Genomic DNA, 26845 nt, shown 5'->3' with positions numbered 1-26845 from the left:
TTCTTTGAAGAACCTAGAATATGAAATATATTTTCAGTCGTTTCACACTTTATTGTTACCGTATTTATCGGCGTATAACACGCACCCTAACTTTAAGAGGGAAGTTTCAGGAAAAAAACATTCCACAGCCCCCTGCGTATAACACGCAGGCACAGTTTACCCTCTATTTTCAGGGTAAAAAAGTGAGCGTTATACGCCAATAAATACAGTATGTATAATTCCATATGTGTTAATTCATAGTTTTGAAGCCTTCAGTGTGAATCTACAATTTTCATAGTCATGAAAATAAAGAAAAAACTCTTTGAATGAGAAGGTGTGTCTAAACTTTTGGTCTGTAATATATATATATATAATTTTTTTTTTTTTTAATAAAAATATTGTACCAGAAAAAAGGAGAAGTATGGGTTTCTAGGTTATTTGAGATTCATACTTACCTTGGTGGATGAAGCATCAGACCGATGCTCCATCTGTGCACCAAGAACCGAGCCACCAAACATCGCCGCTGGCTCGGTTCTCACAGATCCCCGAGAGGAAAGAAACCGACTGTCAGTCAGTGTCTTTTCTCTCTGCTTCTCCACGCTCATCGGAGAGCTGAGCAGTGGAGGGGCGGAGAGAGGCTGTCTCAGCATCTCGCTGAGATGGCCATCAATCAGGGCAGTTGGGAAGTCGTGATGACGCGCTGCCCCGGTCTGAAGTCCGCTCTCCGCTGAAAACGTGTCACAGGAGTGCAAAATAAATTGCACTCCTGTGACCCAGAGGAGAAGCCCAGCCAAAAAAGCTCAGGCTGGACTTCTCCTTTAACAGTGTTCCTGCACAGGCATACAATTATAAAGGAAATTATGCAGTCAGATTTTTTTAATCATTTATTTGTTCTGTTCATACTGGCACCAAAATCTGATCAATACATTTTAGTTATAAATATTTGTACAGAATACAGTCAACTTTTATGCAATTCATCCTTTAAATGATGATATAAATCAAGGATAAAAATCGTATACAAACAAAGCCACTTCAAAAAAAATATTCAGTTGCAATTGAGGGAAAGAAAGAAATTTATATTTAGCTTATATAGAATAGGTATGCTTTTTTTACGAAAAAACACACATTACAAATAATGCCCACATAAAACTGAACATTTAGCAAGGAACTTGATAAAACTTCTTCCCACCTCTTTACATAGGGGGTACCTTCTTTTATGATACTTTACAGTTTTTTCGTCGTTGCCGTCTTTTTACGGAGTTGTTTTTGAAGTGTGCTGGTGAATCTGTTCCTCTGCTAAGTGAATAATTTGGGATTGGCCTTCCAAGGAAAAATCCCTCTGGCTCAGAGTCTGACGAAGAGCATGATGATTCGGCTTTCCCTTCCAGATCATAGCTGTAACCTGTATGCCAGGAACTACTTGTCTCGCTGTCAGTTTCACTATACAGTTTTGGTAGCTCTGTTTGACATCTATTTATCGATGATTCTTGTAAAGTGGGGTTCAATCTTCTACCTTTATAATCTTTCACAGAGTTATTCCAGGTTCTGCAGTTTAATTGACATCTACTCCTTGGGGAGCTACTCTGGTGACTTGGTGGTCTTGTAACACTTTTCTGAGATCTGAAAGTGCAGTACATCTGCGAGTCATAGGTTAGGCAGCTTTGGGAGCAGTAAAGATGATCTTTGTGAATGATAAACTCTGACCTATGGAGTGGTGCCCTGCAACAGGAGCAGCAGAAACAGGACGGCAGCAAATGCCAGTACTGCCCTTTTAAAGTCATAAAGTCTTCATTTGGATCTGTAGGAAGAAATAATTTACAGACTTGAGTATGCTTACCAGGTGGCATGCTACTATTACAGTGCGTTCTAAATGAAATATTTTATACATTCCTTATAGGCAATTTAAAGCAGTATTAAACCCAGAAGAAAACATTTTATATTGCACCTTACCAATTATTACATGTGATGGCTGTATTAGTTTTCTTTTTAAGCTTTCTTATATTTTCACCTTGCAAATCTGGCCAGTAAGTCAGTTGTTTTTCAAAAGAACAAGCTCTCTTGAAGATACAGAGATGAGACAAACCATTTACCAACGAAGGGTTCTTACAATGATCAATCAGGAAAGAAAATGTTGCTGCAACTGCTTATAAAGTGTGAGCTGGAGTTTGGCTTCAATTTGTTATTGTATCTAAAAGCATAAAAAGGCTCCTCTCCCCCTAGGCTGACAATGTTCCCCTGTGCGTTTTCATCAGAAGAGAGGGGGGGAAAAAAAAAAAACACACAGACCCGCCCGCCCACCGTTCTTCTGGCGCATCAGCCAGCTAGGCTGTGACCTGAATGAACCCGGGTTCAGCTTCGATCCGGTCTCCATAGTAAAATTCCTGAATTGACATTACAACATAACTTACGGTTAACTCGGCTGCCAATGGCACCGATTTAAAAAAAAAAAAAAAAAAGGTGTTCAGAATCGCCAATTTTGTCAATCTGTATACTTTAAAGGGGAAAGGAGGGATTTAGGACCCCTGATCTCTCCATAAAGAGTACCTGTCACTGCCTATTACAAGGGATATTTACAATACTTGAGACAGCAATAAAAGTTATTTTAATATTTTTAAAAAGGGACAGTTTTTTTTTTTTTTTAAGATTTTTTTTTGTTTAAGCGCCTCTGCTTCTGTGTGCATACATACGCAAGTCGCACACGAAAGTATACGACACGATTCTAACACAAGACCTCCTCTGTAACTCTAACCAGGTAACTGTTAAATCTCCATAGGCGCCGCTTTAAAAAATGTTAAGTACTGTAGTTTGTCACCATTCCGCAAATATGTGCAATTTTCAACTGTAACATGTTTGGTATCTATTCACTCAGCGCAACATCCTCTTAAAAAAAAATCCTGAAAAATTGGGCTAACTTTACCGATTTCTTATTTTTGAATTGTGTATTTTTTGCAAAAAAAATAAAAATAATTGCGTTTGAAAGACCACCGCACAAATACCATGCTACATAAAATACTGCAATGACCGCCATTTTATTCTACAGAGCCTTTGCTTAAAAAAAAAAAAAAAAATCATATATACATTTGACAAGTAGATGATTTCTAGCAAAATAAATAAATCAAATACTGATTTTAACTTGTAAACAAGTGTCAAAAAATGGGCTTGGCCCTTAAGTGGTTAAGGGAAGGGGACAGAGGACATTGCAGGGGGGGGGGGGGTCTGCAGCACAGGGACCTGCCCGCAGTCGACAAGTAGACCACGATTGATGGCTTGCCAGCCCCTGCTCTAAGATCTTCTCGGGTTGAGGGCTGTTCTTTTGTTTCATAGCGAAGTAGTTAGGTCAGTAAAAATACACGCAGTTTCCGATGACAGATCAGTGTTCCAGGCTACTGCAAGTACCATGTGATAACCGTGACCAGTTACAACAGATCACATGGCAATCGTGCACAATGATCAGGCCACTTTTTGTGATTCGGCACTGCGTCGCTTTAACTGACAATTGCGCGGTCGTGCGACGTGGCTCCCAAACAAAATTGGCGTCTTTTTCCCAGAAATAGAGCTTTCTTTTGGTGGTATTTGATTTAGTTTTTGCACTATAAACAAAAATAGAGCGACAATTTTGAAAAAAAAAAAAAATGAATATTTATTTTTGCTGTAATAAATATCCCCCAAATATATATATATATATATATATATATATATATATATATATATATATATATAAAAAAAAAAGGTTTTCCTCAGTTTAGGCCGATACGTATTCTACATATTTATTTTCGAAAAATATCGCAATAAGCGTTTATTGATTGGTTTGCGCAAAAGTTATAGCGTTTCCAAAATAGGGGATAGTTTTATGAAATTTTTATTAATATTGGGGTGGACTGACTAGGGCAGTGGTTTCAAAGTACCGGCCCGCGGGTTATAAATGGGTTATAAATGGCCCGCAGGCAGGGCGGAAGTGGGGGGAGCAAAGAGGGGAGCTGGCGCCATCTGGTGGTGGCCGTTGGTATTACAAGTTAAACAGCAATTCTAATGTCATTTTACACTATTTTCACTGCCATCTTCTTCCCTCCAATTAGAACCCCCAAACATTATATATATTTTTTATCCTAACACCCTAGAGAATAAAATGGCGATTGTTGCAATACTTTGTTACGCCGTATTTGCGCAGCGGTCTTACAAGCGCACTTTTTTGGGAAAAATTTACACTTTTTTTAATTAAAAAATAAGACAACAGTATCCCCATTTTTTTTAATATTATGAAAGATAATGTTACGCCGAGTAAATTCATACCCAACATGTCACGCTTCAAAATGGCGTCCGCTTGTGGAATGCCGACAAACTTTTTTACCCTTTAAAATCTTCATAGGCGACGTTTAAAAAAAATCTACAGGTTGCATGTTTTAAGTTACAGAGGAGGTCTAGTGCTAGAATTATTGCTCTCGCTCTACCAATCGCGGCGATACCTCACATGTGTGGTTTGAACAGCGTTTACATATGCGGGCGCTGCTCGCGTATGTGTTCGCTTCTGCGCGCAAGCTCGTCGGGACGGGGTGCGTTTTCTGGCTCCTAACTTTTTTTAGCTGGCTCCTAGATTCCAAGCAAATTTGTCAAACCCTGACTTACACCAGTGCTGGTGGTAATAATGCGCTCGCTGACACCAGTACGGTTGTTTTTGAAGTTTGAAAGTTTGCATGCGGCCCCCCATGGCATATTAAAACTTGTCTTGTGGCCCTCAGGTAATTTGAGTTTGAGACCCCTGGACTAGGGGAAATGACTGATCGCTGTTCATACATTGTATGAACAGACGGTCAGGCATTTCTCCCCCTGACAGGACCAGGAGCCGTAAAACTGCGGCGGCTGGTCGGCAAGCAGTTAAAAACGGTGATTATATTGTGTGAAAAAAAAAAAAAAATCTAATTATGATCACCTCCACAAAGTAGTACAGTGTTATTATGATAACAATGTATTGCTTTGGTCAAAGTATGTACCGTATTAAAAAAATTAAAAGTGAAAATAATTTTTCTTCTTTAGATTATTCAGTTTACAAAAAAAATTGTGGCAAAAATGACAACTAAATACCTTTACTGTCTACTTTCCAAAAAGGGGGTAATTTGGGGGAGGGGGGAGTAGTTCTACTGTCTTCGAATTTTCTGGCCTCAAGAATTTGATTAAAAAAACACTTACCAACAGGTTCACCACAACCCTCACATGTCTCGGCATAAAGACGCTGAAAGCAGCCATTGCAAAACGGTCTACCGCCTCTCATTACATATCGGCCCCCACCAAGCACCACCTCGCATTCCCAGCAACAAAAGTGTTCCACGTGCCAGCAGTGACCTTCAGCTACTGTACATCTATCTGTTAGAATCAACTACAAAAACCACAGAAATGGCAGTTAAAAAAAAAAGAAGAAGCAGCAGACATGACAAAACAGAAGACTAACAAAATACCAAATTAAATGCATTCACATAAGCAAGGACCATGAATACCTAAAGTATTTTTTGGATCAGACAAAACAAACACACACACACACACACACACACACACACACACACCTTAGGCTGTGGCATGCCAGCATCATTAGAATATTGTAAAGTTGAAAATCTAGGCCAAAGCCAGCCATAGACAGATGGAAATGTGTCCGGTTCAGCAGAAACTGGCCAAATTTTGATCTGTCTATGGACAGGCTGGTTGTACAGAAGTCGATCCATGAATTGACTCCAGTACAACCATTTTTTTTTTGTGTGCGATCACTGCCAGCGACTATTGCTGGGAAACCTCCGGCTGTCAGAATACAACAGCACAGTGTGTGGGAATGAAGCAATTTTTTTGTGTAATGTATAGCTTGATTTAGTTAACAGTCATCTAAAAAGGTAAACCTTGAGACACTATACACGTTGGGTAAATAATATTAGATCAGCAAGTACTTGCAAAGTATTTAAAACAGAATTCCAGTAATTCAGACAGTTTTTAAAAAGTGAAGGCACAGTACGCATTAAGTCCAAGGAGCTGCATGACATCTCCTGGGGTTCTCTCTATTATTTATATCTGACAGGGTTAATGTTCTGCTGGAAACTACACTCCAAAAGTTAGGGGCTGTTAGGAGAACAGTGAAAGGCACATATAGCAGTTATAACTACCCCTCACTTCTGCTGCCCAATCAGAGAAGCCATTGTATTTTCTGAATGTCCTCTCATGATAGGCGTGATCCTCCTGGGTGGACTGCCAGTGCCAAGCATAATGCTAGCAGTTCACTTTTTTAAACCTGTTAGAGCCTATGGCTCTAATCCGGTGCTTCAAACCCCCCCCCCCACCGCTGTAATTCAGGCGCTTGAAAATGGGGTGGCATGCATGAATCTATCCACTGGTGATAGGGGGGGTGGCGCCCATATGGACGCACTGCAACTGAAAAATGCACATCATAAGATAAAGAAAGCCTGTCCTGTGAAAGGTTTGATGGATGCCATGGTTGACCCTCTGCCGATAATGCTAGGTGCCTGGCAGTCATGCTAAACTTTTCAATTCAGTAAATTTTTGAGTCACTGACCTAGAAAAATAATGCACTTTAATTAACAAGTCAACTCAGTCATAGGTGAAGGTAGACTGCTTTGTGCAGTCCGAACCAAGGCCTCATGTTTACAGTCGCGCAAGACGGGTGAAGCAAACTTAGGTCAGATAAATGTTGCATCTGATATACTGGAATCAAACAATATGTTTGATAAAAGTTTATTCTCTGCTTGATAAAGTGAATTCCTTCCCTTGCTATTCAAAACAAATAAATGGCTCTGCTGGCCTACCCTTGATCAACCCTGTAAGAAATGTAGGCCTAAAGAGGCAACACCTCCCACTTGTACTGGCTGCCACTGAATGCCACCTCTATGAGATAGTATGGGATATTGTAAATCTGGGCTTTCAGTAGGCTTAGGATGTTTTAATAACTAGATTAAAATAGTGTAAAAAAAAAAAACACAACAACAACACACACACACACGTTTTTGTGCTCATGTACATCACAAGATATCATTTTTTTAAGAAACCATTAATTGGAACAATAATTTTTTTACATGAAAAGGAGATTCTATACTTCACAGTACCTGGTCACAGGCTGCACAGCGTGATCTTGTCAGTTCTGCATGATGACGTCCACAGTAAATTCTGCTGTCTTGCAGGAAATAGATAAACTGTGACAGTGGCAAGTGACATGTCTCACAGACAAAACATCCAAGGTGCCATTGAAACCCTTCATCCTGAATCCTTTCTGCGTGGACTGCAATGTCACCCACCAAAATTTTTCCACCACACTAAAGGAAAAAAAAAAAGGGGGGGGGGGGGGGGGGGGGGGGGGAGAAGAACATAATACCGATTACATTCTAATCATTGTATAGCTGCATACTTCGTCCCAGAACAAGAGAGCATCCCATCCACCATAATTTGTCTGTATGGCGGGGTGCGGTTAAACTAAAATATTGCAAATGAAAAATATAGCATTTACAATTGTAAAACAAGCCATATTGTAATTTAAGGTTATAAAAAATGATCATGCCTTTTCAATCTGTAGGCCTGTCATTTTCTGTAAAGATAAATGTAATGTGGCAAGCTGCAGGTGTTCTGTATACAGTTGGTGTACAAAATGCCCCCCCAAAAAATGTAATTTCTTGCTTGTGCGATTGAATCTGATTTTCATAGTCTGCATTAAGATACAAGTCAGATTTTAGGCATCCTCTGCACCAAATTCAGTTTTGGCGAGATGCCCCTAAAAGGCTAATCACTTCTAAAACAAATCTGGACCCTGCCACTCTCCTCATTAGAGCACCACAGGTCTCTAGTATAGTAGATAGAAATTGCTGACAAAAGTAATGTGACTGTTTGTGTAAAAACATGAGGCATGCTGCATGGCACTGCACAGGTTAATGCATGACCTCGGTCTGCAGTATGAGACTGTATTTTGCTGTGAAGAAACTACAGTGGAGGGAAAAAAAGTATATGATCCCCTGCTGATTTTGTACATTTGCCCACTGACAAAGAAATAATCAGTCTAAAATGAATTAAGGATACTCATAAGTAGCAAACCATAGACATAGGGGTTAATTATGTGGGTAAGTGACCATGACCTTATAGCGCCATATCCCTTAATAATGAAAACTTGGGGACAGTTTGTTGGGACTTTAGAGGTGGTGACTATAAACAATTATAGACTTGCAAAATATAAAATTCAAGGTTTATTCAAACATAAAATGATCTCATGTATTAGTTTTGTCACAGCAGTGTACATGTATATATTCCCGACATGTTTCCCTATTTAGGACTTCAGGGGAAGGAGCCGGAGTCTTGTGGGCGGCCAGTGTTTACACCACACAGAGCCTTATGTCTTTCTAAAGCTGGCTATGTTTATGTTTATTAGTTAATAGTTAAGGAACAATAGCGGTTATCATCTCCTTCCCCTGAAGAAGCCATGTAAAATGGGCGAAACATGTCGGGAATATACACCTGTACATGGCTGTGACAAAAAGAATACATGAGATCATTTTATGAGTATACATGTTTTTAACATGGAATATTTTTAAGTCATGTTTGAATAAACTTCGACTTTTTCAAGTCTATAATGTTTATTTTGAGCATTTCTAAAGTCCCAACAAACTGTCCCCACATTTTCATAGACGTAGGGGATTGATCAGCTGACACCTGAACCCATCATTACAATGTAAGGCAAACAACCCCCTCAGGGAATAGAACTACACCAATTTGTATTTAAACAATAAAAACATTTGAAAGTGTACAATGCCTTCAAGTCAAATGTTACCCTTTTAAAGGGGTTGTAAAGGTAAAAAAAAGTTTTCCTAAATAGCTTCCTTTACCTTAGTGCAGTCCTCCTTCACTTACCTCATCCTTCGATTTTGCTTTTAAATGTCCTTATTTCTTCTGAGAAATGCTCACTTCCTGTTCTTCTGTCTGTAACTCCACACAGTAATGTGAGGCTTTCTCCCTGGTGTGGAGTGTTGTGCTCACCCCCTCCCTTGGACTACAGGAGAGTCAGGACACCCACTAACACACAGCTCCTTTCTCCATCTGCAACGTAGAGAGCGTCCTGACTCTCCTGTTGTCCAAGGGAGGGGGCGAGCACAACACTCCACACCAGGGAGAAAGCCTCGCATTACTGTGTGGAGTTACAGACAGAAGAACAGGAAGTGAGGATTTCTCAGAAGAAATAAGGACATTTAAAAGCAAAATTGAAAGATGAAGTAAGTGAAGGAGGACTGCACTAAGGTAAAGGAAGCTATTTAGGGAAAACAATTTTTACCTTTACAACCCCTTTAAGTAAAGCATGCTGCACAGGTAGCTTCTATATAAGCATAATCATCCAAAATAGGTTTGCATTGTAATGGCCTGTCCACAGCAACAGATGACATTCAATAATCCATAGCAAGTATGTTTAAGCAACTCACTTCAAAGTTAGCTATAGTCATTATAATTATACTCCGGGCAACGAACATGTATGATCCCTTTAATTAGTCACCGTTGGAGGAATTGTAGGACTATAATGATATAGAGCCATACTCTGGAGTGGCGACCTTGGAAACTACCTCCACAACATATCAAACGTCATTGTATTCTTGCTGTACACTGTTCAATTGCACGACAGTGGGAAGTAATCTCAACAGCAGCTGCGTTAGTCATGGAATTTCACGAATCACTAAACACAGAAAACAAAAAGGCCTGCAGAGACTGTAAAGCAAGAGACACATTTAACTAATGTATAAAACTCAAGGAAATCAAGCTCATTGAGGTTACTCCTAGGAATCGTTTGCATTCTGCTATTGGCAAACAGGTTGCCAATAGCAACCAATAAGTTTACATTATCAACCCATCCTCTTCTGTGGCTAAAAAGTTTATACTGTACTATGTAGCATTATTATATGACCCGTGTGCAGAAAGTACTGCATGCCGCCCAGAGCATTTACTTTATTCACTTACCCTCATGCAGCAACTGTCAGGTGTGTCAGAAGTGACAGGCACAGTAACTCCGTGTCTCATAGAATGATGTCTCCGGTAGGTACTGAGGCTCCTCAGCTCTCTCCTCTCCAGGTCTCCCAAGCCTGTGCAAAACTTTTCCTATTCAAGATCAGATAGGCTAGTGAATATGCTTATGTAAACAGCACAGACAATAGAGATAAGCTATGCAAGAACTATTAAAAAAAAACATAACTATAAGACCAAAATGACAAATCTTACTGTGAAAATCATGTATTGCTCACTCCTGCCCCACAGCATGTTACAGCTAGTTGGATGATAAGAAACAATGTTTTAGGATAACACAAGAGCTCCCTCTGCTTTTTTTCTTGGGTGAGCTCTGCTGTTCATCCGAATGCTGAACTGAAGGCATGGACGTTACTTTTGCCATTGTGACAAGTTACACTAAAATCCTAATTTGTGGGATATCCTTGCAATTAAGTTTTGAAGCAAATTAACCACTTAAGACCCGGACCAAAATGCAGCTAAAGGACCAGGCCAGGTTTTGCGATTCGGCACTGCGTTGATTTAACAGACAATTGCGCGGTCGTGCGACGTGGCTCCCAAACAAAATTGGCATATTTTTTTCCCACAAATAGAGCTTTATTTTGGTGGTATTTGATCACCTCTGCGGTTTTTATTTTTTGCGCTATAAACAAAAAAAGAGCGACAATTTTGAAAAAAAAATGCAATATTTTTTACTTTTTGCTATAATAAATATCCCCCAAAAATATATAAAAACATTTTTTTTCCCTCAGTTTAGGCCAATACGTATTCTACCTATTTTTGGTAAAAAAAATAAATAAATAATAAATCGCAATAAGCGTTTATCGATTGGTTTGCGCAAAATTTATAGCGTTTACAAAATAGGGGATAGTTTTATTGCATTTTTATAAAAAAAAAATATTTATTTTTTACTACTAATGGCGGCGATCAGCGATTTTTTTCGTGACTGCGACATTATGGCGGACACTTTGGACAATTTTGACACATTTTTGGGACCATTGTCATTTTCACAGCAAAAAATGCATTTAAATTGCATTGTTTATTGTGAAAATGACAGTTGCAGTTTGGGAGTTAACCACAGGGGGCGCTGAAGGGGTTATGTGTCACCTAATGTGTGTTTTCAACTGTAGGGGGGTGTGGCGTCATCGATTGTGGATCCCTATAAAAAAAAAAAGGAAGAAGATAACACAATCGATGACACCGCCACAGTGAAGAACGGGGAAGCCGTGTTTACACACGGCTCTCCCCGTTCTTCAGCTCCGGGGACTGATCGCGGGACTCCAGCGGCGATCGGATCCGCAGCTTCGGACTGGGTCGCGGGAGCGCACCCACGGCTGGGCTTAAAGATCAACGTACATATACGTTGATGTGCCATTCTGCCGACGTATATGTGCAGGAGGCGGTCCTTAAGTGGTTAAGCTCTGAGACTGTGTTTATTAGTGTTAGGGAAAAAAAAAAAAAAAAAACTTCCAATAATATTTTTTTTTAAATGTTCCTTATTTTACTGAATTAAAACCTAAAAAGTAAGGGACACAGTATCTCACAAAAGTGAGTACAGCCCTTACATTTTCGTAAATATTTTATTATATCTTTTCATGTGACACTGAAGAAATGACACTTTGCTACAATGTAAAGTAGTGAGTGTACAGCTTGTATAACAGTGTAAATTTACTGACCCCTCAAAATAACTCAATACAGCCATTAATGTCTAAACCACTGGCAACAAAAGTGAGTACACCCCTAAGTGAAAATGCCCAAACTGGGCCCAATTAGCCATTTCCCCTCCCTGCTGTCATGTGACTCATTAGTGTTACAAGGTCTCAGGTGTGAATGGGAAGCAGGTGTGTTAAATTTGGTGTTATCACTTTCTCTCTCACATACTGGTCACTGGAAGTTCAACATCACCTCACCTCATGTCAAGAACTCTGGTGATCGGAAAAAAAGAATTGTTGCGCTACATAAAGATTGTATAGGCCAGGGATATGCAATTAGCGGACCTCCAGCTGTTGCAGGACTACAAATCCCATGAGGCATAGCAAGACTCAGAGCCACAAGCATGACTCCCAGAGACAGAGGCATGATGGGACTTGTAGTTTTGCAACAGCTGGGAGGTCCGCTAATTGCATATCCCTGGTATAGGCTATAAGATTGCCAAGACCCTGAAACTGAGCTGCAGCATGGTGGCCAAGACCATACAGCAGTTTAACAGGACAAGTTACATTCAACAGGCCTCACCATAGTCGACCAAAGAAATTGAGTGCACGTATTCAGCTTCATTATCAGAGGTTGTCTTTGGGAAATAGACATACGAGTGCTGCCAGCACTGCTGCAGAGGTTGAAGAGGTGGGGGCCTGTCAGTGCTTAGACCATACGCTACACACTGCCTCAAGATGGTCTGCATTGCTGTCGTCCCAGAAAGAAGCCTCTTCTAAAGACGATGCACAAGAAAGCCCGCAAACAGTTTGCTGAAGACAAGCAGACTAAGGCCATGGTTACTGGAACAATGTCATGTGGTCTGATGAGACCAAGATTAATGGATTTGGTTCAGATGGTGCCAAGCATGTGTGGCGGCAACCAGGTGAGGAGTACAAAGACAAGTGTGTCTTGCCTACAGTCAAGCATGGTGGTGGGAGTGTCATGGTCTGGGGCTGAATAAGTGCTGCTGGCACTGGGGAGCTACAGTTCATTGAGGGAACCATGAATGCCAACATGTACTGTGACATACTGAAGCAGAGCATAATCCCCCTCCGTTTGGAGACTGGGCCGCAGGGCAGTATTCCAACATGATAATGACCCCAAACAGAACTCCAAGACGACTATTGCCTTGCTAAAGAAGCTGAGGGTAAAGGTGATGGACTGGCCAAGCATGTCTCCAGACCTAAACCCTATTGAGCATCTGTGGGGCATCCTCAAATGGAAGGTGGAGGAGCGCAAGGTCTCCAACATCCACCAGCTCTGTGATGTCATTAGGAGAGGAAAGCCTTCATTGGCAACCTGTGAAGCTCTGGTGAACTCCATGCCCACTTTTGTTGCCAGCGGTTTAGACATTAAATGGCTGTGTGTTGAGGGGACAGCACATTTACACTGTTATACACACTACTTTACAATGTAGCAAAGTGTAATTTCTTTAGTGTTGTCACATAAAAAGATATAATAAAATATTTACAAAAATGTGAGGGCTGTACTCACTTTTGCGAGATACTGTATGTTCAAATTTATAAACAGGTGAAAACCCCATCTGTCAAAAAAAGTTCTTAAAACAGACTACACATGAAAAAAAAAAAGGAAGAAGCTTTTGTACAAATTACAATCCTTTCCCACCCACCGTAATTGTTATTATTGTTTTTTAAACATCTAGAACAACAACATTTTGGCAGGCCATACGTTCAGAATAATTTTCTGCTTCTCCTTGGCATCTCTTTGTACAGAGTAATATAAATAAATTTGCAGGATCTTACATCGCAGTCTTGTGGAGGAAGCAACTGAAGCAGTGTTTGGATAAGCTTTAATTCTTGTTCTTCATTGTTCGATAAGGTGAAGCGCACATTACTGGGATGAGCCTTGGCAAGTTAAATGTGAAAAGAATAAATAATGTGAAAAGAATAAATAATAAAAAAAAAAAAACGTATTAGTAAATACAGAACTATTCAGAATATATAGAACCACCTGTATATATTTTATGTCTCCACCAAAGTCACTCAAAAAATTACTTTCCAAAGCCTGTTTTGCTCAGCTTACTTTTCGCTCTTCATGAATATAGTATATGAAACTTTATTTTGTTGAAAGACTTTCTTCCTTCCATTGTATCACTAACACTCTAATGGCCATTTATGTGCCCAACATATTACCTTTGTATCCCCTTCCTATATAAAAGGATCACCTCAACACTATCATAATAATATCATAGTTTAATTTGTTTTTACTACCGCATACAGTATATGCTTTTATATGGTGAATTATTATTGAAAACGGCCATGAGAGCTTTGGCCGGGAAACCCGGCCGCGTGTATGCTAAACTGCAGTTTCCCATAGGAAAAACGGCCGGGAAAAAGACCGCCGGGAATCGTGGCAGAAAAAAAAATATGTTCTAATTTTTCCCACCGGGATTCCCGGCGGTTTTCCTGTTGGGGAAAAAATGCCATAGAGCATAAACACGGCCAGTTTTTCCAGCCAAAAGCTGTTGCGGCAGTTTTTCCGACGGGAAAACTGGTCGTGTGTATGAGGCATAAGATTCCTAACAAGCTGTTGCTTTTAGTCCTACAAATACTTCCAGTGATGTTCTGACTAACTGTGTCACTAATGTGAATTTGATCTTTGACCTGTATGTGGCCACTATCTATAGATGCTTTAACTTTCAGTGGGTTTGACTGGAGATGTAAAAAAAAAAAAAAAAAAAAAAAGAGAGAGAGAAGACAGAATTCACTTCAGTTTCTGGATCTGCCTGGAGTTCTACAGCTAAACTAGGCCCCTTTCACATGGGCCATGTCCGTTACAATCAGCAGGGGAACTGTGAACCGAAGCTGAAAGTTGCAGAGGTCACATTTGTGACTTCTGTGTCCATTCAGTTGTTTCCGCTCTGACCTTAAAGTATAATTCAGTTTTTTCATTTGACTTAAATAGTTGGCCCAATTGAACCATTTCCATTACATTGCTATGCGGGCACTGTGAGCACTGCATCATACTGTTGTAGTATTATCTACATATGGCATGCGGTGTTGTGTTCCAGCAACAGTACAGGTGACTTCCCATCTGCACCTATTTTTATCAGTAAATACAAGTACAGTGAGGTCATCCAACTTGGCTTTAAAAGAGAAGTCCACCTTTTAGAAAAAAATATAATAAATGCAATTTTTTTGTAGGTAAAACACATTTGCATATTTTCTTCTTTTTTTCGGAGTCTGTAAAGCATTTTACCACCAATCAGCAGATCGCTGGGGCCCATGCAGGTCTCCAGCAGATCTCAGTGTATCTGTACATCCTGTACGGGCAAGCAGATATAATCTGACACAAAGGGAGAATGAACTACCACAGTGTTCCACAGTGCTGTGGTAGTTCATTGAAATCTACAAGCCGACAGCCACAAAGGCTGCCGGACAGTTTTCACATTCATAGGACACTGTGAATGAGTAATGGCGGAGTCAGGCGGAGCCCCGCTTCACCAAGTTTTTTTTTAAATTGTGTCAGAGCGGGGAATCGGGAAGGTGCGGTGGCCGGTCTGTTGGTAACAGGTTACATGTTACCCCCTGAATATGGGTGTAGCATGTTACGAAAGTTGAACTTATCCTTTAATGAACCCATGTTTGGCCAATGAGCTGAAGGGAGGGGGGGGGGGGGGGGGGAAGAGATGCAAATCTGACTACCTCAGATCTTTCAAATTTAGGTCCGAACCAGAAAAGGATGCATACCTTTCTTTCCAGACCTAGATGGACTAGGAGCTAATCAGTAAAGAGATGCACATCAGTTTACATCCATCTGCCCACAGAGCTTCTTTTCAGATCCACCTGAAAAACTGACAGGTGTGGGGTTGGGTGCTTACCTTAATATCGAGGTAGTCTTCCACTGCACAGCCTGAATCACTGTCAGATGAAGAAGTGTGCTCAGAAGATGAAGTCTCCTGGTCTGGATGTCCTGGTGCCATTTGAGGAGATGCTGAAGAGCATTCACTGAATGGGAGGGCTGCAACAAGCAAAGGACAAATCTTTTGCAATTACCAGCCATATTTCAGTATGAACGGTTCCAATGATGCTTGTTAATCTGTAATACAATCTTATTAACAGTAAACAGAATATTCTCTTTTCAGAGCTTTCACATAATCTTTACAAAGCAAACCAGTAACATTTTATTTGGTAGGCAACACCCTACTTATATTATATTGCTTTTAATTTCAACAGCTTCATTGTTTACAGTTGTGCTATGCAGTCCTTGATATAATATTTGCCAAACATGTCATAAAAAGAAAAAAATAATAACTGTTAATGTGTCATTGGTTTACTTTGATCTGAAATACCACACCTTTCTCTCCTCCCCCTCCATTCACCAGCTTTTCCAGCTGGGTGTCCATCACACACTCCCTTCCTGACTCAGCATGCCTCACAGATCTTGTCCTGCCAATATGCGAGAGGAAAAACGCTTACAATAGCAGAGCAAAAACTGACACCGAGCCATAAATCTAAATCAACATACACTATTTAGAATATCTGTGTGCCTGATTTGGAATTGTCACAGAAACAAAAGTTAAACTCTGGCCATAAATCCCCCCCCCCCAAAAAGTTAAATGACTAAAATACCACTAACTTCATCGCCTAGGTAATATAGGCACTTTTTATTGGCTGCCCAGCAATTGGGTCATCTCAGCAGAATGAAGCCATCAAAGAGGTAACCACTCAGCAAGGACAAAGACTACAGTGCTGGATTCACTGGTCGCCACTAAGACCCCTTTCACACTGAGGAGTTTTTCTGTCCTTTCAAACTTCTGCCCTGCAGTCTCAATGTGAAAGCCTGAGTGCTTTCACACTGAGGCGATGTGCTGGCGGGACCGCTCCAAAAGTTGCATTGCGGGCAGCAATAACCCTTTTTTGGCCGCTGGCTGGGGTTAAAACCGCTAGCGGCTGAATACCGCCGCAATTCCGATGGTATAGCGCCGCTAAAAATAGCGTCCCTGTACCGCCACCGCACCTCCCGCCCCGGTTTGAAAGGGGCCTTATAGAAGCAGTTCCAAAAAAAAAAATATAGAGGCAAGTATTAAAACAGCTTTACAAAGTAATTGATGAAAACGGAGGTGAGAATAAGAGGGGGAGCTTTGCTTGGAGAAAAAAAAAAAAAAAAAATGTATAATCATTTTATTGTACACAAAACAACAAATACACACAAATACATTGGAGCAAACACTGCTCGCAGACCTCTGTGCAAAATCTAAAACATAGCCAGTCAACATACATTGCTTAATATGAATACAACAGTTACACATCAGTAATTTAAAGAGATATAAAACCATTGGTCATAACATTGACATCCATTTAGACTAAAGAAAGATAGGGAAGGATGTAGCATGGATCTGCACCCCTAGCCTATAAATTAGAAGTGGAATGTTATGCAATGGCCAAGTTAATCACCTGACCTGAATCGGATTGAGCATGCATTTCACTTGCTGAAGACAAAACTGAAGGGAAAATGCCCCAAGAACAAGCAGGAACTGAAGACAGTTGCAGTAGAGGCCTGGCAGAGCATCACCACAGATGAAAACCAGCGTCTGGTAAAGTCTCCAGACTTCAGGCTGTAATTGACTGCAAAGGATTTGCAACCAAGTATTAAAAAGTGAAAGTTTGATTTACGATTGTTAATCTGTCACATTACTTTTGGTCCCTTAAAAAGTGGGAGGCACATATACAAACTGTTGTAATTCCAACACCGTTCACCTGATTTGGATGTAAATATCCTCAAAATGTCGATGTCCCAATATTTATGGACCTGAATTTTCGTAAACCGAACACATTTTGCTACTACTCATTTACAACTAAATTTACATCCTCGTTTTCCCACAAATAGAGCTTTTCTTTTGGTGGCATTTCATCACCTCTGCGGTTTAAATTTTTTGTGCTATAAACAAAAATAGAGCGACAATTAAAAAAAAAAAGAAAAAAAAAAATACTATAATAAATATCCCCCCCCCCCCCCAAAAAAAAAAAATGATATATAACACACCAAACGTTTGGACACACCTTCTCATTCAAAGAGTTTTCTTTATGTTCATGACTATGAAAATTGTAGATTCACACTGAATTTCACATAACAAAAAAGTGTGAAACAACTGAAAATATATTTCATATTCTAGGTTCTTCAAAGTAGCCACCTTTTGCAGCAGACACATCTCTAGAACTGGTAAGAGGAGACTGTGTGAATCAGGCCTTCATGGTAGAATAAGGCCCCGTACACACGACCGAGGAACTCGACGTGCCAAACACATCGAGTTCCTCGTCGAGTTCAGTGTGGAAGCCGCCGAGGAACTCGGCGGACCGACTTTTGCCATTGAACAACGAGGAAATAGAGAACATGTTCGCTATTTCCTCGCCGAGGTCCTCGTCGGCTTCCTCGGCCGAAAGTGTACACACGGCCGGGTTTCTCGGCAGAATTCAGCTCTGAACCGAGTTTCTGGCTGAATTCTGCCGAGAAACTCGGTCGTGTGTACGGGGCCTATCTGCTAGGAAACCACTGCTAAAGAAAGGCAACAAGCAGAAGAGACTTGTTTGGGCTAAAGAACACAAGGGATGGACATTAGACCAGTGGAAATCTGTGCTTTGGTCTGATGAGTCCAAACTTGAGATCTTTGGTTCCAACCCCCGTGCGACGCAGAAAAGGTGAACGGATGGACTCTACATGCCTGGTTCCCACCATGAAGCATGGAAAAGAAAGAAAAGAAAGAAAAGAAAGAAAAGAAAGAAAAGAAAGAAAAGAAAGAAAAGATTTTTGGTACATCGCAATAACCGTTTATTGATTGGTTTGCGCAAAAGTTATAGGGGCAGATTCTCAGAGCAAGTACGCCGCGTATCTACTGATACACCAGCGTACTTTAAAATTTGCCACATCGTATCTTTAGTTTGAATACTCAAACCAAGATACGACAGCTTCTGGCTTCGATCCGACAGGAGTACGCCTTCGGATCGTAAGTGCAATACTTCGGCGCCTGCTGGGTGGAGTTTGCCAATTAGCTTTTTCCGTCGATCGTCGCATTCTCATACATCGTCGCTAGTCGGCTTTTCCCGGCGTATAGTTAAAGCTGCTATTTAGTGGCATATTATCTATGACTTGCCATGTTAAAGTATGGCCGTCGTTCCCGCGTCAAATTTAAATTTTTTTTTTGCGCAAGTCGTCCGTGAATAGGAAAGGACGTAACTTACGTCGAAGTTCAAAAAATTACGTCGGTGCGACGTCATTTCGCGCAAAGCACGGCGGGAAATTTCAAAACGGAGCATGCGCAGTTCAATCGGCGCGGGGACGTGCTTCATTTAAATGAATCACGCCCCCCTACCCGCCCAATTTGAAATACGCGCCGAGAAATACACTACGCCGCCGTAACTTACGTCGCAAAATCTTCCTGGATTCGAAATTCCGCCAGGTAAGATACGGCGGCGTAGCGCATCTCTGATACGCTGCGCCTGGGCAATTCTCTGTGAATCTGGCCCATAGTGTCTACAAAATAAGGGATAGTTTTATGGCATTTTTATTAATAATTTGTTTTACTAGTAATGTTGGCGATCAGCGATTTTTATATTGACTGCGACATAATGGCGGACACATCGGACACTTTTGACGCTATTTTAGGACCACTGTCATTTATACAGCGATCAGTGCTATAAAAATGCACTGATTACTATGTAAATGACACTGGCAGGGAAGGGGTTAACCACTAGGGGACTAGGAAGGCGTAGTGTGTCCTAGGGAGTGATTCTAACTGTGTGGGGGCTGGGCTTACTGTGACACGACACTGATCGCTGCTCCCGATGACAGGGAGCAGACGATTAGTGTCCCCGTCACTAGACAGGCACCCCCCCCCCTTTTCCAGCTCCGTGACACAATCGCAGGACACCGGTGGACAGCGAGTCCGCGGGCCCACACGGCTGCAAATTTAAAGGGAATATACATACATACACACACACGCCCATTTCTCTGTCTGTGCCATTCTGCCGACGTAAAAGTGCGTGCGGCAGTTGGCAAGTGGTTAATAGAAATTATGATGCCCCTTAGTAATCTATTCATACTATTGTATTAGCAAACATGTTAACATTTTTGTTCTTATATATTTATTATGTTCAGAAATCATATTCTCCCTAAAATATGCCAATTGAACTTTTCTGGACATGAGCCGATCTCCTACCACCCCTAGCTTATTGTGACTTATTTTTAACCAAAATGGACAATCTAGGTCTTCTTTCTTCTGGTCTATTGTATCAGAGGGCCCTGCCTGCAGTGCTCAAGTCGCTTCTTGCCAACATTGACACTTCAAATGGGCTTCAAGGAGAGACTTCAAGGAGTCCTCACACAGTCATGAAGAATTCAGTAGCAATTTCAAAACTTGAGAGGCAACATGACTCATCTGATGGCCAGGAGTTCAGTTTCTAATTACAGCTTGTCAGTACCAGAAGAAGTGTCGTAATATTTTGACTTGGGCAAAAAGAGGGCCTTATGCCGCGTAAACACGACCATTTTTAATGGTCTAGAAAAAACGAAGTTTTTTTCAAGCAGATTATTGTTAAGCCTGCCTTGCCTACACACGATCGTGAAAAAAAATAAAAATAAATGATCTAGCAAAGCGCCGTGACGTACAACACATATGACAGCACTATAAAGGGGAAGTTCCATTCGGATTGCGCCACCCTTGGGGCTGCTTTTGCTGATTTGTGCTTTCCAGTCAGGTTACATTTTGATGAATGTGCCATCTCCATTAGGAACGCTAGTTTTACCAGAACGAGCGCTCCCGTCTCATAACTTGCTTCTGAGCATGCGCGTTATTTTCATGTCGTTAAAGCCCACAACGACCATTTTTTTACGACGTTAAAAATAATGCGAAAATTTTAGAGCATGTTCTAAATTTTTTATGCCCATTTTTAACGTTGCGAAAAATGCTCTGGAGCCTACACATTAGGGTTGTCCCGATACCAATACCAGTATCGGTATCGGGACCGATACAGAGTATTTGAGGGAGTACTTGTACTCCCGCAAATACCCCCGATGCCTAAATAGAATACTTGCCCCCCCCCCTCGTCGCCGCCGTATATCGCAAATCCGCCGCTGCCGCGTTAATCACCGTGCGGAGAACATTACAGGCACCTTTAGTTTGAATAGCTGTTTTGCCCGCAGCGCCGTGTATAGACACTCCCCCTTGGACGGATCTTTCCAATCCCGAGCAAGGGGGAGTGTCCTTTACACGGCGTGGCAGGGAAAACAGCTATTCAAACGAAAGCTGCCTGTAATGTTCGCCGCACGGTGATTAACGCGGCATCATCATTAGGTATGGGGGACATGGCTGCATATATGTGGGGGGACATGGCTGCATTTGGGGACACATTTAAAAAAAAAAAAGTATCGGTATTCGGTATCGGCGAGTACATAAAAAAAAGTATTGGTACTCGTACTCGGTCCTAAAAAAGTGGTATCGGGACAACCCTACTACACATGATCGTTTTTAATGACATTAAAAAAAAAAATGTAATTTTTCACATCGCAAAAAACGGTCGTGTGTACGCGGCATAAGAAGTTTTTCCTTTTAACCCAATTAATGGCCAGGATCATTGGTACATCTAATAAACTTGAACAATAACACATATTGTCTAAATACAAGAGGTACATGCATTCTTAAATCATAATGCATTATGCATTTCTTCCAGATCTGTGATATAATTCAGTTTGAAACTTTATCTCTGTGCAGGAGTTTTCTGTAAAAGACCAGTCACCGCTTCTCTCTTTGTGCAGGATGACTGGTTTTGGTAATAAATACGCAACAATAACAAATTGCCACCTTAACAAGGAGGAAATGTTCCCATATGTGCGATGCACAAGAAGACATATTACCAGTGCGACCAACACTACAAGAGGACAAGTTGCCAAATATACTAGACTACATGGCCACATGTTTTCAGTTGCCATGCCATGCAGCATTTTTCTAGATTTGTAGGGCTACCAATGCCTGCTCCTGGGACCTGCCACACATTTCCCAGCATTATATTGTATTATAATCTTGCTCTGCCATAAGCATTTTGAAGGCACAGTATACTACAACAGACTTTAAAACCTGAAAGTTCTGAAATACTCAAAACAAAATTAATTGCTGTGAGAAACACATACCAAATCCCTTCTAAACAATTGTATCGATTACTAAATGTGCATCAGCAGGGCGCCATGAGTATATAAAATAATTTGAAGCAACAAGATACAGTAAGTATGTCCTTGTGTAAAAATCCTGAGAGAACCACCATGTGTGTTTAAAGTTTAATAGCATAACTATATAATCAACAAAATGTAATAACTAGTAGAAAACACAATATGGCCTTTTTATAATACTAATATTGTAAGCATTTTAGAATTGTTTTATATAGTTTTTGTGTTTCAATTCTCCATGTTGCATTGGTGTCCTTTGCTTACATACCCTTTGCCAATAGGCGTTCCTCTTTCCCATCTCAGAAAGTTGAGAGGTATGGTAAAGGTAAAGGGGAGGATATTGACAAAAAAACCTGGAAGAGGGTGTCAGTGTATTTGGGGAACAGTGGAGGTTGGTAAAGGATACACCAGGGTAAAAGGTTTAAAGTTATCACTATATAGGAGGGATTATGCCATTATGTGCTGGGGGGGGGGGACGGGGGACTGGGTACTGGGGGCATGTGCTAGGGACCGAGTGCTGAGCGTTTACCACCCATGCTTCAAACTGATGCTGATGGGCTAATGCACATGCGCTGGGCAGCTGAGGATTAACGCACATATCCTGAAAACGAAAACGGACCATAAACTAGTAGATTTTGGAACAAGTGTTTGTATGAATATTCGTACAAACAGTCACAAAAATATTCCTTGTTCATTCAGTGACTAGATGAATGACGTTCAAAAGTACTTAAAATTGTAGTCTGCTTCTTATAACATTTTGCAATGAATGTAATTGCCCCAACAAAAACACATTCCCCGTTAGAAAATCACTTGCTTGAGCCTTCAAATTTTCTTGAAAAGAATGCCGATTTGACCCCCACTAACAATTAGAATATTGAACAATATATTGAGTTGTTAGAATGACAATCGGTTGTTTTTTTTTAATCTCCTTGATAGATATATATATATATATATATAGAGATATATATATATATATATATATATATAGAGATATATATATATATATATATATATATATATATATAGAGATATATATATATATATATATATATATATATATATATATATATATATATATATATATATATATATATATATATATATTCACCGCGGCTTCCAGGTATGGAATCTGCGGGACTGGGCGTTCCTAATTGATTGACATGCTTCCGACCGGCGCATCACGAGTTGCCGAAAGAAGACGAACGCTGTATGCGCCGGTCGGAAGCATGTCAATTAGGAACGCCCAGTCCCGCAGATTCCATACCCGGAAGCCGCGGTGAACAATATATATATATATATATATATATATATATATATATATATATATATATATATATATATATATATATATATATATATATATATAAATAAATAAATAAATATAAACAGTATGTACGGCAAGGAGATTAAAAAAAAACAGCCGATTGTCATTCTAACAACTCGGCTGAATGTAATGTTCAAAAAATTTTTTTTCGGGTGAACCCCCGCTTTAAGCCCTGGTTCACATTCATGCTACTTTGAAATCGCCTACTTCACTTGATGTAGCGTGATTTCAAAGTAGTAAGGTCAGCGTGATTTCAGGTGCTACTTGATAGACATCTGTATGGCTTCATGCACTGATGTCTATTGAAGTCGCACCTGAAATCGGAAAAAGCAGTGCAGAAACTACTTTTGCAAATCGGAACAGTGCCATTGCCTCCAATAGGCTGTGACTTGTCATGCGATTTAATCTCTCAAATCGCATGACAAATCGCTTTAATGTGAACCTAGGCTAAAACAAAATATTTTAAATCAAAAATCTACTAGTGTATGGCCAGCTTAAAGAGATTGTAAATGAAAAAAAAAAAAAACAAACAAACTGCAAGACACAGCCATAATGAGCTAGTATGTGTCGCTTACTAGCTCATTATGAAATTATTGCCTTAGAACGAAGCCCTGCAGTGAGATGACCGACATGTTCCGCAGTTTTTATTCTGGCCCGCAAGCTCAGGTGGGTTGATTGGACAGAGCCGTGATGACATCACTCCCACACATGCGCGTGGGAGCTGCCAGTGACGGCACAGGGCCCTGAAGAAACAGCATAAGTGGCTGTTCCTTCAGTGCGCATGCGCCGATGTCGGCGTCTATAGTAAATATCTCCGCAAGTTTAGGAGAGGTTTACAGTACCTTCAGGTAATCCTTATTATAAGCTTACCTGTAGGTACAATTAGACAGGAAAACTTGACTTCCTCTTTAAAATGTTAGTTACTAAACCCAGGACCTGCATTTACCATATCTGGTCTCCCACAGTACATAAAAATTGAATTATTTTAGTTAATATAAACCGCTAAATACCTTTTCTCATTAGCAGTTAGAGCAGTTTTGTGGCTTCTACCAGTGTCCAGCAAAGAACTAGTTAAAGCTTGTAGGAGGAGTTTTCTGACTGTCCTATAAAACTGCAAGACCCCTGACTGTCTGGACAGTGCTGACTGGCCCTGTGCTGATCCCGCCAGATTTACTAATACTCCATGGGAAACACTGCGAGGCAGTGTCCATGGAGCATACAAACGGCCGGGATTCCCAGCCAAAGCTCCATGGCATTTTCCTGCTTGGTTCTCGGCTTTTTACTGCAATGAAAACCGAGCGTGTGTACAGGGCTTGAGAGTTTAAAGCACACTGAAAGTGCAGTTGGAAGTGCAGTCGCTGTAGATCTGAGGGGGACATGCAAGGAAAATAAAAAACTGCATTTTAGCTTGCACATGATTGGATGATAAAATCAGCAGAGCTTCCCCTCATTTCAGATCTACCCCTCAGATTTACAGTTACTGCATTTCCAATAGCACTTTGCACTTGTAGTGCAAAGTGGATTTGCCTTTCGTAAATAACCCCCATCGTGTACTATGTGCTGATATTCATGAGCTGGGAAATGGGTGCTGAAGGTTTAAACATATACTTGGAACTAAGTTCTGCGACATATGTTATCTGATTATGCACATAGGCTGAGGACAGGGCACTAAAAGGGTTATTTCTTAAATTTTGGGAAGAGGTTACAGAAGGACCAATGCACAGACACTGCAGATAATTCACTTTTTTTTTGTTTGTTTTTAAAGAGTCATGTAGTCAATACTAAATGGTCATATAGAGAAAGAGAAAACCATTAAAACCTTAAACTGGAACATTTTGCACACTTTTCTGGAGAAGCCATCATTAATGCCATCAGAAAAGCCTTAAAATTAGAACTTAATTTTTGATAGAGCAAGGAAGGGTTCTAACCACTGTCAGCTTTTTTTCACCATGTGTCCCATTGCAGAGATTTTCCTTCACTTGCTGTCCCACAGCCAAACAGGAAGTAGTGAGAGTAAATCCCTACAAATTAAGGGGATTTCTTGGGGATCACCAGAACTAGTGTCGCGATTTGAGGATTTCCTTTCTATTGTTCCTAAACTTGTTATTTTCTTTTACTTTCAATGAGAACAGTAAACAGGGAAAATTGAGAGGGTAAATCTCTGACATTTCTTCACTAGCGAGTGCCGTGACTGGCGGCTCCCGCACGCATACGCGGGAGTGATGTCACGCTACTCCGGCCAGTCACAGAGCCTGAGTCCCCGGAAGGAAGCGGGGCGAACATTGATGTGACCTCCAGTGGGGGCTTTGTTTGCAAATAAACGTCACAAAATGCGTTAGTATGTGATGTATACTAGCATACTATGCTTTTACTTTGCAGTATCCAAAAAAAAAAAAAGTTTTGGCTTACTTTTAGAGCCACATTATACTGTATTTGCTGGCGTATAAGGCTGCTTTTTACACTTAAAAAAAAAACTGGCCAAAAAGCAGGGGTCGTCTTATACGCCAGGTCAGCTGCTCGGATACCTGCTGGATGTGCGGTAATACTGTATGCAGGGCCGGCGCTACCCCACTAGGCAAAGTAGGCAGCCGCTTGGAGCGCACTACCACCTAGGGCACAACCACAGCCCCTGTTCTGTGCGAGCTCGGCTCTCCTCTCCTGATCGCTCCTTGTGCGCCGCCACCACTAATCCCTCATGTGTCCCGCTGAGCGCCCCGCTGCACTGTTACATCTTCTAGACCGGTCACACAGCGCTGCTCCGGGACTCCTTTGCTCTAGCCTGTCCCTCTGGTGCAGCGCTGTGTGTCTGCGTGTGCAGCGGAGGGGCGGGGCTCAATGGAGATGGGAGCCCGGAGCATTGAGAGGAGCAGCTGACCTCCGTGGAGCGGGAGGATGGCGCTGGCCTGGTCTCAGCGGGCGGGGACACTGTGGAGCGGGAGGATGGCGCTAGCCTGGCACCTGAGCAGAGCCCGGATGATGGTCGATGACAATGAAGCCACAAACAGCCGAGGTAGGAGGAGGACGGATCCCATCCGAATTACATTACACTGTCTGTGGAGTGCCGAGTGGGGGTGCTGTCTGTGTGGTGTGTGTGAGAGAGAGTCAGGTGGGCCAGTCACAGTGTATTTGTCAGGTAAGGGGGGTCAGTGTGTCAGGTAAGGGGGGGGGTCAGTGTGTCAGGTAAGGGGGGTCAGTGTGTCAGGTAAGGGGGGGGGGTCAGTGTGTCAGGTAAGGGGGGGGGTCAGTGTGTCAGGTAAGGGGGGGGTCAGTGTGTCAGGTAAGGGGGGGGGTCAGTGTGTCAGGTAAGGGGGGGGGTCAGTGTGTCAGGTAAGGGGGGGGTCAGTGTGTCAGGTAAGGGGGGGGGCAGTGTGTCAGGTAAGGCGGGGGGGTTAGTGTGTCAGGTACGGGGGGGTCAGTGTGTCAGGTACGGGGGGGGTCAGTGTGTCAAGTAAGGGGGGGGTCAGTGTGTCAGGTAAGGGGGGTCAGTGTATGTGTCAGGTAAGGGGGGTCAGTGTATGTGTCAGTGTGTCAGGTGAGGGGGGGTCAGTGTGTCAGGTAAGGGGGGGGGGTCAGTGTGTCAGGTAAGGGGGGTCAGTGTATGTGTCAGTGTGTCAGGTGAGGGGGGGTCAGTGTGTCAGGTAAGGGGGGTCATTGTGT

General features: G+C 41.5%; 1 protein-coding gene across 5 annotated transcripts in view; it reads right to left on the bottom strand.

Moving 5' to 3' along the window:
- Window positions 1-850: 850 nt before the first annotated feature.
- Window positions 851-26845, bottom strand: part of PRICKLE4 (prickle planar cell polarity protein 4) — a 72686-nt gene continuing 46691 nt past the window's right edge. For 3 of the 5 annotated variants that reach the window (XM_040337683.1, XM_040337685.1, XM_040337686.1), the window contains exons 2-8: window positions 16006-16097; window positions 15530-15669; window positions 13452-13553; window positions 9952-10089; window positions 7074-7280; window positions 5164-5350; window positions 851-1777 (exon numbers count right to left, since the gene is read on the bottom strand). In XM_040337683.1, the coding sequence (XP_040193617.1) occupies window positions 1194-1777; window positions 5164-5350; window positions 7074-7280; window positions 9952-10089; window positions 13452-13553; window positions 15530-15669; window positions 16006-16097 (1450 nt within the window). In that variant the 3' untranslated portion in view covers window positions 851-1193. The remainder of the gene's footprint in view (window positions 1778-5163; window positions 5351-7073; window positions 7281-9951; window positions 10090-13451; window positions 13554-15529; window positions 15670-16005; window positions 16098-26845) is intronic. The other 2 variants (XM_040337687.1, XM_040337684.1) reach the window with 1 other exon arrangement.

The sequence above is a fragment of the Rana temporaria genome, chromosome 2 (assembly GCF_905171775.1).
Source record: "Rana temporaria chromosome 2, aRanTem1.1, whole genome shotgun sequence".
Classification (NCBI taxonomy): Eukaryota; Metazoa; Chordata; class Amphibia; order Anura; family Ranidae; genus Rana; species Rana temporaria.
Note: the sequence above shows the minus strand (reverse complement) of the source record. Positions and strands in the feature narration are given on the sequence as shown.